Raw genomic sequence first — 18,570 nt, 5'->3', positions numbered from 1 at the left:
CAAGTGGGCAGCTGCCCCAAGAAACTTCCTGCTCAGGCGGCGACACTTACTAACACCATATGTGACCCAGCAGGTCTGGAGAACAACAGCTTTAATGGGGAGGACTTGAAGGACTTGACCTTGGGCTCTCAGATGTGGGCACCACCCTGGCTTTCATGGACTTGTCTATCCACTTGAGGAAGGCCGTGACCTTCGTGTAGACCCCGTACTTCCCTTTCCTCGCACACCCTTCTCCCCAGCTGACAATGCCAGTCACAAAGTAGGTGTCCTTGAACCGGGTGACATGGGGGCCTCCGCTGTCCCCCTGGCAAGCATCCTCCAGCTTGGCGTCATAGCCAGCACAGAACATGTTCTGTGTGATGCTGAAGCTGCTGGAAAGCTTGCAGGTGTTGCGGTCCACGTAGGGCACCTCCAGCATCTTCAAGATGTTTGACTGGCGGCCCTTCTCGTGCGTGCGTCCGAACCCACTCACGATGCCTGACTTCTGGGTCATCAGTGTGGCCTCGGCCCAGTCCTTCTGAGGCAGGCAGGCAGGGGCCACGTTCATGCGGAACGTGATGGGCGTCTTCAGCTTGAGCACCGCGATGTCGAAGTCGTAGGTCTCCTTCACGAACTTGTTGTGCTTTATAATCACATCTACCTCGTGCGACATCTCATTGCCCTCCTCCTTCTCTGTGTTCCGGTCGCCTGGAGGGGGGGGTGGGGAGAGGGAGAGGGAGGCAGTTAATTCTCTGAGGACCAGGTGTTTGTATATCAGCCACCTTTAAAGAAGCAAGTCTTTAGTCCCATCAGGAAGGAGGCAGAAGCAGGAGATCTCTGTGAGGCAGCATCATCTACATAGGTCAGCCAGGGCTACATAACCAGATCCTGTCTCAAGAGTGGGGGTGGGGGGTGATCTGGTTGGTTTTAAGTCACATTGACACAGGCTAGAGTCATCAGAGAGGAGGAAACCTCAATTGAGAAAATGCCCCCATAAAATCGGGCTGTAGACAAGCCTGTAGGCATTTTCTTAATTAGTGATTGACGGGGGAGGGCCCAGCCCATTGTGGGTGGTGCCATCCCTGGTCTGGTGGTCTATATGAAAACAGGCTGAGCAAGGCATGAAGAGCAAGCCAGTAAGCAGCACCCCTCCATGACCTCTGCATCAGCTCCTGCCTCCAGGTTCCTGTCCTGCTTGAGTTCCTGTCCTGACTTCCTTTGCTGAGGAACAGTGATGTGGAAGTGTAAGTTGAATAAACCCTTCCCCTACCCCACAAAAGAAGTTTTTTTTTTTATCTTAATTAAAAAAAAAAAAAAGACCAAGTCAAGGAGTGTAAGCTTATACTCCTAGCACTCAAGGATGAGGCAGGTGCTTTGCAAATTCAGGAACAGTCTGTCCTCTGTAGAGAGACTAAAGGTACTTAAAGGGACTTCTGTCTTCCTTCCAGGGTTTCACCTTCTGATCAAATTTTTAAAGACTCTTTTTTTTTAAAAAAAAGGTTTATTTTATTGTATGTGTATGAGTGTTTGCCTGCATGTATATGTATGTGTACTATGCACATGCCTAGGGCCTGTGGAGACCAGGGCATCAGATCCCCTTTGAACTGGAGTTACAGACAGATGTGACTCCACATATGGATTCTGGGAACTGAACCCAGGTCCTCTGTGAGAGAGCAGTAAGTACTGTTAACCACTTAGCCACCTCCAGCTTCCTGATCATATTTCTGTGTGAAGGTTTAGGGCTCCAGTTCTTTTCTAACTCCTCATGTCTTGGCAGATGTTCCCTGAGTATTTATTTCCTGAAGGCTGAGTCCGTCAATCTGCTCAGAGCCCAGGGTCTCCTATTCCAGACCCAGGCTGCGCACCCAGCCCCGACCAGTCTGAGTTGAGATGAACCAAAAGAGAAGAGCTGCAGACTGTGAGGGGAGCATGCAGTAACATCTCAGTCAGAGCGCTGCAGACTGAGGGGAGCATGCAGTAACATCTCAGTCACAGTGCTGCAGACTGAGGGGAGCATGCAGTAACATCTCAGTCACAGTGCTGCAGACTGAGGGGAACATGCAGTAACATCTCAGTCACAGCGCTGCAGACTGAGGGGAGCATGCAGTAACATCTCAGTCACAACTGAAGTTTACTTGTTTCTATATACCCAGGAAGTTAAGGCTTTGGATACATAGCGTGAAACGAGACACTGGACTAGCCTCACCCATCTATACTTGTTAAATCTGGAACAGAGGAACTGGAGAGATGGCTTAGTGGTAAGAGCACTGGCTGCTCTTCCAGAGGACCCGGGTTCAGTTCCCAGTACCCACATGGCAGTTCACAACTGTCTGTAACTCCAGTTCCAGAGGACCTGACACCCATGGCCAAACACCAATGCACATAAAATAAAGTTAAATAAAAGAAATTAAGAAAAAATCTGGAGCTGAGATACGTCAGCATTTTCAAACCGCATTTGAGGCTTGTGCTGGATTTTCACTGGATTGCTCGTGGGTCTTGTAGAAACATCACAATGAAGTAAATGACGTATAAATGAAAGGAAGAAACCCTGAGAGAGCTGTGGAGAGAGGCAGCTGGGAAGGCTTTGGAGGAAAGGACACTAAGAGGGAAGTCTCTGTGTGGAATGGGCTGGCCTGGGGAAGTCTGTCCGTGCCCACCCCCTTCTCCTCTCTGACCTTCTTCCTGTGAGATGAACTCTCCAAGCAGAGCTTCTGTAGTTGAGCAAGGGTTGCTAACAGACCCCGTGGGTTCTAGAGGGCCTGGGGGACAGCAACAATAGTATTCCAAGGGCTTCAGATGGCAGTATCCTCAGGGCTGGAATGTCACTTACCTACCCTCACCTTGAATCGCTTGGCTTGGTGCAGACAGTGGGCTGCCGTGAGGATGTAGAACTCATTCAAGATGGTGCCCCCACAGAACCCCTCATTTTTTTCATTGATGAGCAGAGCCTGTGACCAGAACAGAATGTCTGCAAACCACCTGTGGTCTGCACGAGGGCCGTGCCAAGCTGACTAGGCTGTGTGGGCCCTCCAGTGAGTCTCCAAGAGCCTTTCCTAGGAGCCTTATGCCTGTCTCTCTGACCACAGCTTTCCACATCCACTGGACTACCCCGAGAGCCTGCCCTTTCTGCCTGTCTGCCTCCTAGAGAGTGCATGGTACCCTTCTTCTGGTGCTAGAGTCAAATTCCTGCGCCCGGCAGAGAACCCATGTATTCTGCACAGCCAGGCTCTGCTCTCTGCCCCCACTAGCCAGCCCTACCACTCCTGACCCTGCATCTCTGGTGGCATTTACACAAGTGACCCGGTCCTTCTTGCCTGACACTCTATATGTTCTCCAGTGCCCATGTTGTGACCAACCCCATGGAAACAACCAGCCTGGTTTCCTCATGATAGGTTTGGTCTACTTTAAAGATTGGCTGACTGATGGCCCACAGACATTGGCTGAGGCTCTGACCCCAGGCCGAGGGCCAGCCCTGCAGGATGCCTTTGCCTGTCTCCTTCCCATCGAGATGATAAGGTCACTCTAACAGGGCCTCCTCTTTAAGCTTTTCCAAACCAATCCTAGCATTTCCTCCCTAAGCACAGAAAAACATTTCACTGTAGGAAGAGCCCTTGGGTTTACGTGGCTGTGACTCATGACCCAGAGCAGCCTGGCTTTGCAGAAACACCTTACTTCCCAGAGTCCTTCCTGCTCATGAAATGCCACTCCCTGGAATGATTGGCTCTGGGTCCGTGTGTCTGCTCTTGAATGTGGTGTTCTGCTGACAGATGCTACTGAGCAGTGATCCAAGGGAAGCAAGTGTTGACGGCCGGGAGAGGACCATGCCCACCCCAAAGCGCTGGGTCTGAAGTGCTGGACACCAGGTGCTGACCAGCTTGCCTTTCTCCAGGGAATTCCCACCCTCTTACTAGTTCTCAACCTGTAGGTCACGACCCCCCTTGGGGGTTGCATATCAAGTACTTATAATACAATTTGTAACTGTAGCAAAGTTACAGTTATGAAGTAACAACAAAATAATTGCATGGTTGCGGGGTGAGCACAGCATGAGGAACTGTATGTATTAAAGGGTCACAGCATTAGGAAGGCTTGAGAACCACTGCTCTAGTGGAAGTTAGGGGCTCCACTCAAAAAGTCAATGCACAGGTGGCACTCACCTTTGATCCTGGGACTAGGGAGACAGAGGCAGGCAGATCTCTTACAAGTTTGAGACCGGACTGGTCTACATAGTGAGTTCTAGACTAGCCAGGCCCACATAGTGAGACCCTATCTCAAAAAAAAAAAAAAAAAAAAAAAAAGGTACATGGTAGTATTAAGTCTTGAAAGAATTCTTGAGGTTGTTCATAGCTAAAAAAAGGACAATTTGTCCTTTATTCAGTTTATTTTTCTTATTTTAAAGACGTATTCACCTTTATTCTTTAAGTTATTTGTGTGGATATGTACACATGAGTGGATTTAGCTGTGGAGGCTGAAGGTGGCAGATCTCTTGGAGCGGGAGTTATAGGAGATTGTGAGGTGCCTGATACAGGTGCCAGGAATTGAACTATGGTCCCCTGGAAAAGGAGTATTCACTCTTAACCACTGAGCCATCTTCCAGCCCCTATTTATCTTTGATAATTATATAATCTCAAACTTGCTTGAATGGCAAGAGAGAGGAAGCCAGTCTAAGACCCAACACCACATGTTTTTTTCCTAAGGAAAAACCAAATCTTTTAGGAACAAATTTCTCTTATCCAGACTCCATCAGGGCCCCTGTGAGCATTCTCCAGCCTCCCTGCTGATAGTGGATCTCATAGCCAACACACAGCAGCCTCTCTGGGTCCAGTGAGTTCTCAGTACATGTGTCCAAAGAGTTATTCATAGGTGGGGACTGCACTCCTGCCTTTGGTCAGCCATGCCTGCCCAGTGTCCTGTAGGTGATCTCTGGGGTTTGCTGGTGACTAGGTCAGTGGTTCTCAACCTTCCTAATGCTGTGACCCTTTAATACAGTTCCTCATGTGGTGGTGACCCCCAACCATAAAATTATTTCATTGCTGCTTCATAACTGTAATTTTGCTACTGTTACAAATCATCATGTAAATATCTGATGTGCGGGACATCTGATATGCAACTTCAAAGGGGTCAGACTCACAGGTTGGGAACCACTGCTCTAGGTTTTTGCTTCTAGGGTAGGCATTTAGGTTTTGGAAGTTGGAAATCTCAAATGCCAGTGGAGATGATGGAAGAGATTCAGAGCACCCTGCCAACCAGGGGTCAGAAAGTGGATGAGCAGTCTTGCAGAGTTCAGGACATTTACATCAGGGAGTGTTCATTGGGGGGGTTCAAGTCTCACTGAGGGGCTTGGGATTCTTTTTCCTAAGTCTGGCAGCCCTAGACCATGTCAATTAACCAAAGAGTGGTTGAAAACAAACATTTTGAACATACATAGATGTGTCTCTCTTTAAGGTATTTTATCCCTCTTAGTATTTAGATGTTTTTGTTTACAAAAAATTCTCACACTAGAAATGGAGCGATGTCCACTGGGAAGGCGCTTTGCGGGTTTGAGTTGCTGACCCCGAGTGGGTTGCCCCACCAGCCTGTAGCACAAGAGGATTGTTCTATTTGCAATCAGCTCTAGCTTAGGCCAGTTACCTGCCAGGGACACTCTCCATCATCACATTCTCGGCCACCCACAATCCGAATAAGGTTTTTGCTGTCCTTTGTGGGTTGCGTCGCATTGAGGTCGAGCAGCTCAGAAGGACTCTTTGTAGGGGACAGCAAATCCCAGTCCTGAATAAAGTCTTCAGTGACAGGCTCACTGTCGTTGGTGTTCTGAGCCACGGCCCTCTTCTTGCGTCCTGTGGTGGTTTTCCCACAGGGGAAGGATACTGAAAGAATATTAATAACAGAGATCTCAGCAAAGCCAGAGTCTCCATAGGCCTCGTGAGGATCTCTAGAAGGCCAGGGGGTGATGGTTAAGCCTGACTGAGAGTCAACTGAGAGGTTAGTAAAACACAGCTTGCGGGGTGTGTGTGTGTGTGTGTGTGTGTGTGTGTGTGTGTGTGTGTGTGTGTGTGTGTGTATGTGTGTGTGTGTGTGTGTGCGCGCGCGCGCGCGCGCACCTTTAATCCCAGCACTCGGGAGGCAGAGACAGGCATATCTCTGAGTTCAGGGCTAGTTTGGGATATTGTGACAACTCTGGTTTCCAGGCTCTAGCCCAGAGGAGCATGGGCTACCCTGCACAGAAGTCACTGCCAGGGCTGTGGGTAGGCCTAGCACAGTGATGCCTGGGATCATCACCTCCTTTGCTAGGAATGAGGTAACAGTGCCAGCCACTTAGCTGCTGAGGCGGAGCAGCTGTTCGTCCCTGGGTCTAACATATCTTAACTCAAGCCTAAAGCTTTTATGGTTGAACTGTCCAGAGCCCCAATTCTCATTCTCCATTGCCTGGCATCAGTGGCCTCTGCAAGTCCCGTCAGAACATGCCACATTAGTGCCCACAGTAGTGCCACACTGTCTCCACAGCCTGACGATCTCTACCTGTGGAGATGCAGGACTTGCCATCATCACCCAGGAAGTAACCGCTGGCACAGGAACACACCACCGAGTTCTGCTCTTCACTGCAGAACTGGTCACAGTCTCCGTTGTCTAGGCTGCAGAGTTTCCGAACCACTGCAAAGCAGAGGACAGATGAGCCCTTTCTCCCGGACACGTGATGAATTCAGACATGTCAGCTATTGTCTGCCCAATCTCAGCAACACCCAGGCCGGGGTATGCAAAGGAACAGAGTCCCGAGAAAGACACACATGGGTGGTTCCCATGCTAACAGGACAGGCAGCCAAGTGAGGTGCCAGTCTCATGGAAGCCTTTCTCCAGACCATAGGAGGGACATTTGACATATGCATAGGCTACAGGAGAAACCTGGCATCCTCATAGGCCACGAAAGGGACATCTGACATACACACAGGTTATGGGGGGAACACCTAGTATCCTCACAGGCCATGAGAGGGACATCTGACATACACACAGGTTATGGGGGGAATGCCTAGTATCCTCACAGGCCGTGAGAGGCATCCTTACAGGTCTTAGGGAAGATATTCAGCATCTATACAGGCCATGGGAAGAACACTCAGCATCCTCACAGGGCTCTCCAATGAGAAGCTTTGTGGGGGGGGGGGGGCGGGGCGGGGCAGGCGCATGCTCTCTGTTGAGGGCTGTGCATATCCTGCTCATCCAGGGTGCTGCCCTTGACATGGGGGAAGAGTTGCATCCTAGCTGAACCTCTTCCTTCCCTTGCTCAATACCAAAGAACAGGATTTGAGCCCCGCCCTGGCACCAGTGATGCGCCAGGCACTGAGCTGTGGGTATGTTGTGTTTTTGGATCTGGGTTCCTGTGAGACCCGGAAGGAGTAATCATCCATGGGAAGTGAGTGGCAAGAAGCCAGGAGCCAGGTCCAGAGTACATGGAAGCAGGGTGCCGTGGCTGTCACTAAGTCCGGGGCTCCGTCTCCATGCTATCAAGCCATGGAAGTAAAGGCACTTCAGGCTGCATGAAATTGTGGTGGAGCACCTGCTTAACTCCCTTGGTAACTTCTGACTGGCCCACTGCATCTGAAGGCTGGCTGAGTCTGTACCTGCATCCCCAGTGTCTTAGACCAGAGGTACCACCTGCTTCCAGCACAGGCTGCTCCAACTCACACAATGTCTGTAGCAATTTGCTTTGCAGCCCTCTACTTGGGCTTGGGTGAAACAATTATGGAGTGAAATCTACCTCAGTGGAATTTTAGCTCCTGGATTGTGCCCCTCACTAGATACGTTAGTCTGTTGTGTATGGGAGATGTCTGGGCTTCTGTGGACTGGTTCATAATCATCACAGCAGCTCCAACAGGGAGAGTCCTGAGGGCATCCAGATAAAGATCTCATTCTAGAAGGAAAGTAATTTAACCCTGGGCATGGTGACATACACCCATAATCCCAGCACTTGGGAGGCTGAGGCAGGAGGATTGCTGAGAGTCCAAATCTGGAGTGGGCTATATATAGCCCATCTCCCAGTGTAAAAAAAAAAAAAAGCAATAAATAAGGTAAAAGAAAGGCAGATCTTTCTTGTTAGGGAACACTGGGCCGAACGTAACCAAAATACTATTAAAAAATGGAGTCACTCTAGCCCAGTGAGTCTCCCTGTGGAATCTAAGTGCATCACATATTAAAACTAGGCAACCCAGAACATTCCTTGTTGATGTTTGTGGTGCCGAATGTAAATAAAGGAGGTGACTCAGCCCACGGGGCCAGAGCAGAGGCAGGAAGGGCAGGGTGAAGAGTCTACCTGATTCTCATCTGTGCCCTGTCACCTGCCTCATGGTGCCCCACAGCAGCTCTGACCCACAGGGAAGCATTCATGGTGCACGCCACAGGGCAGCTGGAGGACACACACACCCAGTGGTTCAATGTGTCGGGGAATTACAAACGACTTTGATGGTCTCATCGGGCATTTCAGTGTCTTCCCTCTTCCCTCCTCACGGCATGACCCGAAGGGCCACCAAGCAGAGGGACTTACACAATTCACAGTTTTTGCCTTCATATCCCTCCAGGCAGGTGCATGTGTACTCCCCGGAGCCATCACGACACTTGCCTTGATTCTGGCAAGGACTGCTTTCACACTGGTCACCATCTGCAAGGAGAGGATTTGGAAACCGACGCTGAAGGCATTTCACCATGGAAACCACTGGCACTGCATGACCCTTGCATCCACTTTGCAGATAGCTTGAGCTTGCTTCTCCTCCTTGAGAGTCATTCATCAGGCCTAGATTTTGTTTGGGCCCCACTTTGGTGGCTGTGTCTGTGTGAGACCCCTGTCCATTGCATCACTGGCTGGGTTCCTGATTTCTGCTGGGACGTATGACAATGTGTTTATGGCCAGGGAGAGGCGCTTTGCCTCCTCTGGAAAGGAGGACAAGAAGACAGTGTGCAGAGCTTGTTTCTGGACTGATCAGAGAATGTGACGACTTTTTTCCCAAGGCCTCTAGAGGTGGAATAAGAGTCAGGGATGATCCAACTCTGGCATAGGTTCCTTCTCTCTTGGTTTGTCACTTACTCAGAGGAGGCGATCTAACTGCCATTTTGAAGCAACTTCCAGGTAGCCATGACCAGTATCATCTCTGATGCTAAGAACAGTCATCAGGGTGACCATCTTTTAGAACGTCCAGTATTTCAAGCTCCACCTTTTGCTTCAACTTGCTATACTTATTAAAGTATGTCATGGAATTTGGTATCCTCAGGTAAGGAAGAACTTGTTTAAGTCTGTATCTGAGCCAGACACAGTGGAAAACACAAAGTCCCATTACTCAAGAGGCTGAGTAATGAGGGTATCTTGAACCTGGGAGTTTGCGGCCACTGTGGGCACCAAGATCCCATTTAAAAAGATGTGTATTTTAATAAAAAAAAAATGGAATAAATATAAACTTACTATAAAATACTTTGAGTAAGTATCATGGAAACCCAGAAGAGAAAAGTGTAGATAAATAAGATTTGAACAAGAATGTAATTAAAAATGTTTTCGGAAGCCAATCCTTTATCTTAATTTAAATGTTAAGGAGTCTCTCTCATGATTGAAATAGGAAATACCTTACCTTTGTATTTGTTCCAGAATTCATTCTATAAGAAAAAAATATTTTAAAAAACATTAGAAAAAACAGACATTTCACACTAACAGTTAGCCGTCTCCGGTAACCTGCCCTAAGGAATGTTCCAGAACTTCTCCATCTGAAAGGGAGAGCTCTCCCATCTGCTTCAACACATGGCCCTTGCTGAATATTGAAACCACATTTCAAGGTAACAAGAAATGGGCTAGAAGAAATAGCTCCATTCCTTATACACCGCAGGAGCACGATGTTCAGTTAACAGACTGCCCCCCAACACACACACACTTAAGAAAAGACCACAGGCTGCCAGTCATAATTATGTGACTTGGACAAGTATGAATGGCGGATTATCTTAAAACAGGTCAATGCCTATGTTATGCTAGTAGACAGTCACAGCACACCCAGCCGGTCACAATCCCGCTCCCCAATCAGGTCTATCTGGGACCTCAGAATACGACCTTCACTAGAAATGGAACTTTGTGGATGTAAATGAGTGTGAAGACTCAGATGAAGGCATCAGAATTATCTCATGTTCTGAACCAATGAGAGTGTCCCTTTCAAAGTGAAGAACGGCCACCTGGAGCTAACAGTGGAGGGAGGTCATGGAAGGTGACCTCAGAGGTAGCATCTGGAACCACAGCATAGCTTCTTCTGGCACTTCCAAAGGACCCTGCCTGCGCTCATTGTCTCCAAAATTTCAAGTGAATCAATCTTTGTTACTTTAAGCTGTTCCGCTTATAGGAATCTGCTATGGTTGTCACAGCGATGAATGTGCTGTCTTTAAAATAGTTCAGTTTAGACTGGAGATACTGGAGATACAGCCTGGGGTAGAGCACTGGCCTAGTTTGTGGGAAGCCTTTGATTCACTCTCATGGTGAAGGAGAGAAAGACAGAGAGATCTTCTTGGTGCAGAATATGTTTTCAAAAGTCAAACAGAAATTGGGTGTGACCACACATGCCTATAATCCCAGCACTTTGGAGTTGAGGCAGGAGGATTGAAATTCTAAGTCATTCCTCAACTTCATACTGAGTTTGGGGCCAGCCTGAGCTACATGTGCTCCCTATCTTAAGAAAAAAAAAAGTCCAGTTTCTCCTAATTTAAATGTTACACGGTAAAATCCATTTTTGTGTGTGTACAATTCTTTGAACTTTAGCGTATGTGTAGACTTGTGTGACCACCCACACAATCAAAATACACACAGCCTCATCTTCACCCAACCCCTCAATCACAGCCCCCACCGCACTCCCAAAACCCATCAAGTCCTGGTGTCCACCGCAAACCCGCTGCTCTTCAATAAAGCAATGACTTTTGAAGAATGTCTGATAAATGAAATCATACATGAAGCAAGCTTGTGAAAGTCTCTTCAGCACCATGCCTCCAGAACATGTCCAGCTAGCTGTGTACCTGAGTTTGCTCCAGCTTTTTGCTGGCTCGAAATGTGCTTACATCCATCTAACAGGGGATGATGCTCATGCTATTTCCAGCTTGTAGTAATTATGATTGGGGCTGCTGTAAACATTTATGCCCAGGTCCAGCAGTGGTGGTGCATGCCTTTAATCCCAGCACTCAGAAGGCAGAGGCAGAGGCAGAGGCAGGCAGATCTCCAAGAGTTCAAGGCCAGACTGTTCTACAGAATGAGTTCCAGGACAGTCAGACTACAAAGACAAATCCTGTCTCAGAGAAAGAAAAAAAATAATAATAAAAGAAAACCCATTTGTGTTTTATGTGAGACAGTTTTTATGTGAAAATAAGTTTCCATTTCTCTAGGTAAATGCCCAGGGATGGTTTTCCCACAGTAGTGGGTCACTTTATTTGGCTTTCTGAGAAACTCCCACTATTTCCAAGTGAGTGTGAGTTGCACTTCCCTGCAGGTAGCACACGAATTTGGATATCTGGTGGCTCCTTAGCCCCCAAAGCCCTGCCTTATCTGCAGTCAGCCACTGGCTGCAGCTCTGCTGATAACCACTATCAGTAGAGTAGGCCTTGCTGTGCCTTCCCTGAATCCCCATGATGGTTAGTGGTTGGAGTATCGCCTCATGGGCTTGTTGCCACATTTTGTCTTTGGTGATGTAGCTGTTCCAGTGTTTTGTTCATTGAACTTTCTCAGGTATTCATTTCTCCTCTTGGCCTATGAGTTCTGTAAGAAGTCTGGATCACTCATTGGAAGTGTGAGTTGCAAACTGTTTCTTGGTCAGTGGCTTGCATATTCATTCTCTTAACTGCTTTTCCCCAAAGGAAATAAAACTCAATCTGACAAAGTTTGGTTGATTAATTTTTCTCTTTTGAATTATTTTTGGGCATCATGCTTAAGAACTCTGGCTAGCTCCACGTCCTACATTTCTATGAAAGGTTTTTCTTGTTTTGCCTTTATGTCTCTGATTCAGTTTGTGTAAGGTTTTGTTTAGTGTGAGGTTTACCATTTTAGGATATAAGTATTTGAATACCATGTTTTACCCTCCGGTTCAGAGGTTGAAACTCAGTGTTAGTAATTATGAAGACATACCTTGTCTCCTCTCTTAAGGGTTAATCTTGTGTGGTAGGTCAGGTACCGGGCTAAGAGTCTACATCTAGGAAGATGGGTTCTCCTTAAGATAATATGTTTTTCTGAGCAGACCCAGCCAAACTTCATGACAATTCATAGGGGCTATGCTACGGCAGCAGGAATTCTGGGACAGAAAAATGTAGTTCATTAAAGGGGTAATTAATTTGAAAAAAAAAAAAAAAGAATATGTTTTTCTTCCCACAACTCCTGTGCTCTTACACACTCCATGAGGGTCAGCTGGGTCTTCCCACCCTTCCAAGTCTTGATGTTACGAAGGCATAATTACATTTTCCTTCTCTTCGCTTTTATTTTGGATGCTGGTTAGAGTCTAACTGTACCTTTAAACTCCCCAGCCAATGCACTGGGCTTCCTCCCTCTTTTTCTAAAGAGTCTCTACCCGCTGAGTGGCTGCTTGCAGCCAGTGACTGACCACCCGCCACCTAACAGGCATGGCTTCTGTCCCTTGTTTTCATTCTATTCCTCGTCCCCAATCTAGACAACATCCTGCCATTGGGTTGTCCTTTTCAACCTTTATCAATTGTCCCTGAGCCTCCTCTGGAGTCAGTCCATTCTTAGCCCAGGAGCTTCTGTGTGTGTGTGTGTGTGTGTGTGTGTGTGAGTGTGTGGTTTTTTGTTTTGTTTTTGCTTTTCGAGACAGGGTTTCTCTGTAGCTGGAGCCTGACCTGGACTAGCTCTGTAGACCAGGCTGGCCTCAAACTCACAGAGATCCACCTGCCTCTGCCTCCTGAGTGCTGGGACTACAGGCGTGGGCCACCACCATCCGGCCTGTTTGTGTTTTTAAATACTGAGTTTGTTAACAGGACCACGAATCCAAAAGAGGACCCAATTTCCCAGGTATCATATGGTGGCTTTGCTGGGACCCCCTGAGACTCCCAGTCTCTTCATTCTTTAGCCTCTTCTGCAGCCCTAGATGGCATCGTATTAAGGGTTAAGGCTTTATGCAGTGGTTAGGTCGTAAGGGCTCCGCCATTGTGAGGTGACTGAAGCCTTGTGAAGCTTTTATACATTCCTCCTTGAGCTCTTCCTCGATGAAAGTGGGCAACGAAGCCCCTGGAAGCAGTTACAAGGTCCTCATCAGACACCAAAACTGCTGCCATCTTGGCCTTGAACTTCCCACCCTCCACATCTATGGGCAAAAACTTGATGCCGTTTGTGAATTCCCTAGAATTGGTTAGAGCAGCACAAAGGGAGTGAGATGGACTCCATGTATTGAAGAAGGCAATTCCTTATCTATTGAATAGTTTTATATTCATATATGTGCAGCTATTTTAAACAGATGCTTAAAATAAAAATAGTTCCCACAACTATGGCGCTCTCTCTCTTTCTCTCTTGCTCTCTCTCTCTCTCTCTCTCTCTCTCTCTCTCTCTGTCTCTGTCTCTGTCTCTCTCTCTCTTGCTCTCGAGCTCTTTTCTGAGACAGGCTCTTGCTATGTTTTCCTGCCTGACTTGGAACTTACTGTGTAGACCAGGCCCTCGAATTCACATCAGTCCACCTGCCTTTGCCTCCTGAGTTCTGTGATTAAAGACATGCACCACTATATTTGGGAATAAGCAGCAGCCCAGGAGCTGGGATGCTACAAAGGAACTGAGATGACTCAGCCCCAGCCAAGAAGGAAGGTGGGATGGCCTAGCCATCCTCATATTGACCTGGCCTGACTCACCGTCTTCTTATCATCCTCAAAGACTTCTCGGGCCTCTTCATAAGAACAAATTTCTTCCATACACTCTCTTTCCAGATTTCCTTTCTTCACCTCTTCAAAAATTGAGTTTGCCCTCCGAGTTCTCGACAGGACATTGCTGGCACGCTCCCGGTTAATAAACACTAGAAAACAGAGGACACGGGTGAAGGACCCTCACCAGTTACTAGGTCTTCTCTCCCCCAGGGCCTTTGCATATGCTTTCTTCCCTGTCTGGACCATTATTCCCTGGTATGATGATTATTCTTCATTGTCAACCTAAACTGGGACACACCGCTGGGTGTGTCCGTGAGGGTGTTTCCAGAGAGAACTGAGGGAGAAAGACACACCTTGAGCGTGGGTGTGTCACCACGCAGGCTGGGAACCTAGAGAGAATAAAGGAGGAGAAAGGAAGGCCCAGCAGACCACATGCTCTCCTTCTCCCTTCCTTCTGCTTCCTGGCTGCTGCAGTGGGAGCTGCTCCACTCTGTCACGCCCTCCCTGCCATGACCGATTGAGACCTCTGGAACCAGGGGCCAAAAGGAGCCCTTTCTCCCTTGAGCTGCCTGTATCAGGCATTTGGTCACAGGGACGCAAAAGTGATTGATTGCCCAGCTGCACACATGGATCGCTCCATCGCAGGACCCCCTCGGGAGGCCCACCGTCCTGACCGCCTCCATGTCTCTGGGACCCCCTTGCCTTGCGTTGTTTCTTGTCTTCTCTGATGTTATGTGTCCTGGTTTGCTGCTGTCACGCCTCACTGGGAATATGGTCCTATGAACAGATGTGGCCTATCTGCCCGTGGCTGGTCCTAGGCCTGGAGACAGTAGAAGCTACTGAGTCACTGTCCAGTGAATGAAGGCAGCTGGTCTGGCCTCTAGGTCCTGCTCTTTTGACTAAACCTTAGTCTCCGAGAATGACTTTGCTGGAACACTATACTCAGTTTCTAGACAGTCATGCAGACCCACTCGGCTGGCAGCCAAAGGTTATGATTTGAGTAAAATCAAGATTGGCCGCATGAAACTAAAACATGGTAACGTTGTGAACACTGGTCCATGGGAACCACCAAAGACTCCAAATGTCCTGACACACGGCTGCTCAGTGTTAGCTGTGTGTTTTGTTGCTTGTGGCCTTCGATTTTCCAGCTCCTGCACATTGCTGTCCTCAAACGTAGGGTTGTCTCTGTGGTGCCAACCTTGGCAGTGGCTTGCAGGCGTTGTCCCATCGATCGGGTGTCAGGTTTGCCAGTGACGTTTTCCTCAATGAGGACCAAATGTGTGGGAAGTGCCCCTGTGTTGCCAGAGGTTGATTTCCTGTACTGGTGCAAGGCCAGCTCCGAGTGAGGGGAGCCTGCTCTGGGTTCACTAAAACAAACCCTTCTTTTGAGCAGACCTGAGGGCTGCTTGCTGTCTGTCTGTACAGCCTTGCCTTGTGCAGTCTCTGGCCCAGCTGAGCTTCCAAGCTTGGGGGCCCTGTCTCCTGTCTCTTCCGTGCCTGGGTGGCTTTAGCTCCTCTGTTTATCTCTGTCCTCCTCCTCACCACTGCCCCTCTCTCCCTCTGTCTCTGTTTTGTCTCCCTTCTCCTTGCTCCAGACCCCTTCGCTCGCTCGTAACGACTTGTGCCCTGCGTGAGCAGTTGCAGCTGGCCCTAACTGTACCAGCAGAAGCCAGCCTGTGGCTGGGCCAGTGTACCCACCATCCCAGCCTTCCAACTCCCCACCCTCATGCCCTCCTCCTAGGCCGCTCTGCAGTGTGAAGAGCTGGAGCACTCACCGCTTCCTCCAGGTAACAGGAGGCTGGCCAGGACAACAAAGAGCAGGCTGAGTCTCCGCAGGCTCCCCATGGTGTGGCCAAGGACAGCAGCTGCTGTGGCGGGCTTGGGGCAAGGTCCACTCACCCTGGGCCCTAGGTGGCTGTGGTCTTTCTGCTTATCTCAGCCTCCTGATTGGAGCCCAGGCCAGCAGTGAGGTCAGGGGACTTGGGGACTGTGGTCACCAACTCCAGCCTTTTCAGGGCGGGCTGTCCTTATCCCAAACTGCCCGGAAAGGCCAGTTTGTGCTGGTGATATTTATAATCTAAGACTGGCCTAAAGTTCAGAGGACAGCCAGCCACAGAGTTAGCCACGGAGGTCAGGCAGTGGTGGCACACACCCTTAATTTTTTCCCATATGACCTTCTTTATTAGTGTTTTCTAGATATAAAATTCATTTTCATGTTCATATTTTTAAGTCCCTTGAGTTCATAAGGAGGTAGCATTCAAAATATTCAAGGGACAGCAAAGTTATCTTTTGTCTTTTTTTTCAGAGCTGAGGACCGAACCCAGGGCCTTGCGCTTCCTAGGCAAGCGCTCTACCACTGAGCTAAATCCCCAACCCCCCAAATTATCTTTTAATCAACACACTAACTTCTGTCTGAAGTAGATAGGGAGTAAGGACAGCCTGGCTCCTGCTTTGTTTTACCAGCAAAACTAGTTGGGTATAGACAAGAGCCTGTGCTCAGTTTTAACCAGCAGTAGCCCAGGCTGAGAAGTAGGATGAATTAACCAGCACTCTGCATTCTGAGAAAGGGTATTTTTAAAAGTATGTCCTATTAGGAACAGCAGTGCAGAAGCTTGAGCAAGGCATGCAAATCCTGGGAATTATGCAGCGTGCTGTTCCCATCACAGCTCACCGACCCCATCACTGAATCTGTAATTGAGGTTTCAGTCTTTCTTTCTTTCTTTTTCTTTTTCTCTTTCATGGTAAACATTTATTTCAGCATAAGCCTTTTCTTCTTAAAGTTATTTTATTACATATTAATTTTTAAAACATACGCTAAAACAACTGTGCACATTTACGAGGTATCACAAGATGTCTTGATACAAGAACACACTATGTAACAGCCAAATCAGGATACAAATTTAGTTTCTTCAAACATTAATAATTTCTGTATGATAAAATCATTTGAAATTCATTTTCAAGCTTTCTAAATTATACTGTAGGCTACCATTATCTATACAGTCATTGTATATGCAATAACTCACTGGAACATCTGACTTCGACCTATTTGTAATTTGGTCCTGATAAGCAACATTCTATTCTCAACTTCTCTGAGATCAGCCCTTCTATAATCCACACATGAGGGAGATACCTGCCTCTCTGTGCCTGATTTATTTTAGCACAATTATCTCTATAGCACCTATATTACAAATGATAGAACCTCATCCTATTGTATGATCAAACGTATTCCCTACTGTACATGTGCAACATTTTGGTTATTCATTCATTAGCTTGTTCCCATGAGATTTCAGTTTTTCATAATCAGATATTTACAGCAACATGCCTCAGGGCTTTTAAAGATGTAAATTATTATAATACAAAAAAGAATATCTGCAATATAGTTTAAAGATCTCTATGTCAATATCTACACCAAGCAATATATACAGTATACATGTCAATGAGGAAGATATTAGAATTAAAATGTTACATCATATTTTTTAATACTTCTGGGAATGGCACACACCTTTAATCCTAGCACTTGGGAGGCAGAGATCCATCTGGATCTCTCTGAGTTCAAAGCCACCCTGGACTACACGAGATTAATCCAGTTTAAAAGAGAAACAGCCAGGCAGTGGTGGCACACACCTTTAATCCCAGTACTTGGGAGTCACACACCTTTAATCCCAGCACTAGAAAGGTTGAGACAGGAAGAGATATAGCTGGGCAGAGAAAAGAATGTAAGTTGGGAGGAGACAGGAATTAGACCCTTTCGGCTGAGGACTCGGGTATTCAGTCTGAGGATTGGTGGAGTCAGGATCTTCTCTTTTCAGCTGAGGAGCTGGCGAAGTGAGAAGTGGCTGTGGCTTGTTTCCTCTGATCTTTCATCATTTACCCTAACATCTGGCTCTGGGTTTTTACTCTAAGACAATTTAGGATTTATGCAGGAGAGAGTGACAGTACCATCTGAAGGGTATTTTCTGGGTTTCTAGTACTCATCCCATCCCCTGCTAGTGCTTATACATCTGGTCAAAGTGTCACTTTCTCATTTTTTTTTTTTTTTCAGAAACAGAGGCTGAGATGGAGACGAGGTAAAACCTGGGTACCAGGGTACATGTGGCATTTGCATCCAAGCCCTCAGTCTCTGGCTGGCCCCAGCTAGCTCTGGGCACAAGCTTGTCCCTTGGACAATGGCTGCACAATCTAGTCACAGAAACAGTCTAGGCTCCTGGGGACCCAAGCCCTGAACTGCTGGTGTCTCGGCACAAGTTCACTTCTCTGCTGTGACATCCAGGATAGTCCACAGGGACCCACGGCCACATCAGGGTTGGTTGAGGGGAGGGTCCGGGGAGGGTGTGACTGTCCACTGGGCCTGCCACTTTCAATCTTGCTGTAAGTCTGGAAGATGGAGAATATGTGAGGGGAAGTCTGGGGTTTGACGGTCATGGACACTTATGCAGAGCCCATGGCTCACACCTTGAGTTGGTTCTACAAAGGGGCGGCCATTTTCCCTCTGTTCGGAAAGAGGAGGTCAGAGAGGGGCAAGTCATTGGGGGGCTGTAAATGTGGAAACACCTGCTCTCCCACGCTGTGGCCATGTGACTCTGCTGGGAGTGTGTCTGCATGTAACTGGGGCTACAAGCCAGGCGGCAGGGCTTCCCCAAGCCCAGAAATCTTTCTTGTAATGTCAGACTCAGAGGTTCTGAGCTCACGGCCTGTCACCAGGAGGTACCACTGAAAGTCTATGCTTCGGAGTCCCCAGAA

General features: G+C 47.9%; 1 protein-coding gene across 1 annotated transcript; it reads right to left on the bottom strand.

Annotated features, from left to right (window-relative positions):
- Positions 1–91: 91 nt before the first annotated feature.
- F10 (coagulation factor X) lies at positions 92–15,696 on the bottom strand. The gene is made up of 8 exons (XM_036209183.1): positions 15,606–15,696; positions 13,819–13,979; positions 9,582–9,606; positions 8,510–8,623; positions 6,496–6,627; positions 5,608–5,843; positions 2,810–2,927; positions 92–687 (listed from the first exon to the last, which is right to left on the bottom strand). The coding sequence occupies exons 1-8, from the start codon at positions 15,673–15,675 to the stop codon at positions 92–94; spliced, it is 1,452 nt and encodes a 483-aa protein (XP_036065076.1). The 5' UTR covers positions 15,676–15,696.
- Between the last annotated feature and the right edge of the window lie 2,874 nt (positions 15,697–18,570).

The sequence above is a fragment of the Onychomys torridus genome, chromosome 17, assembly GCF_903995425.1.
Source record: "Onychomys torridus chromosome 17, mOncTor1.1, whole genome shotgun sequence".
Taxonomy (NCBI): Eukaryota; Metazoa; Chordata; class Mammalia; order Rodentia; family Cricetidae; genus Onychomys; species Onychomys torridus.
The sequence above is the reverse complement of the archived record's forward strand: the minus strand, read 5'-3'. Positions and strand labels throughout refer to the sequence as shown.

Excerpts from the sequence above, each read along its gene's own strand:
- F10 (XM_036209183.1), bottom strand. The coding sequence starts at position 15,675 with ATGGGGAGCCTGCGGAGACTCAGCCTGCTCTTTGTTGTCCTGGCCAGC. Across the intron at positions 9,607-13,818 it reads TTGAGGATGATAAGAAGACG|AATGAATTCTGGAACAAATA; the intron begins GTGAGTCAGGCC and ends TTTTTCTTATAG. Across the intron at positions 8,624-9,581 it reads ATTCTGGAACAAATACAAAG|ATGGTGACCAGTGTGAAAGC; the intron begins GTAAGGTATTTC and ends CTCTCCTTGCAG.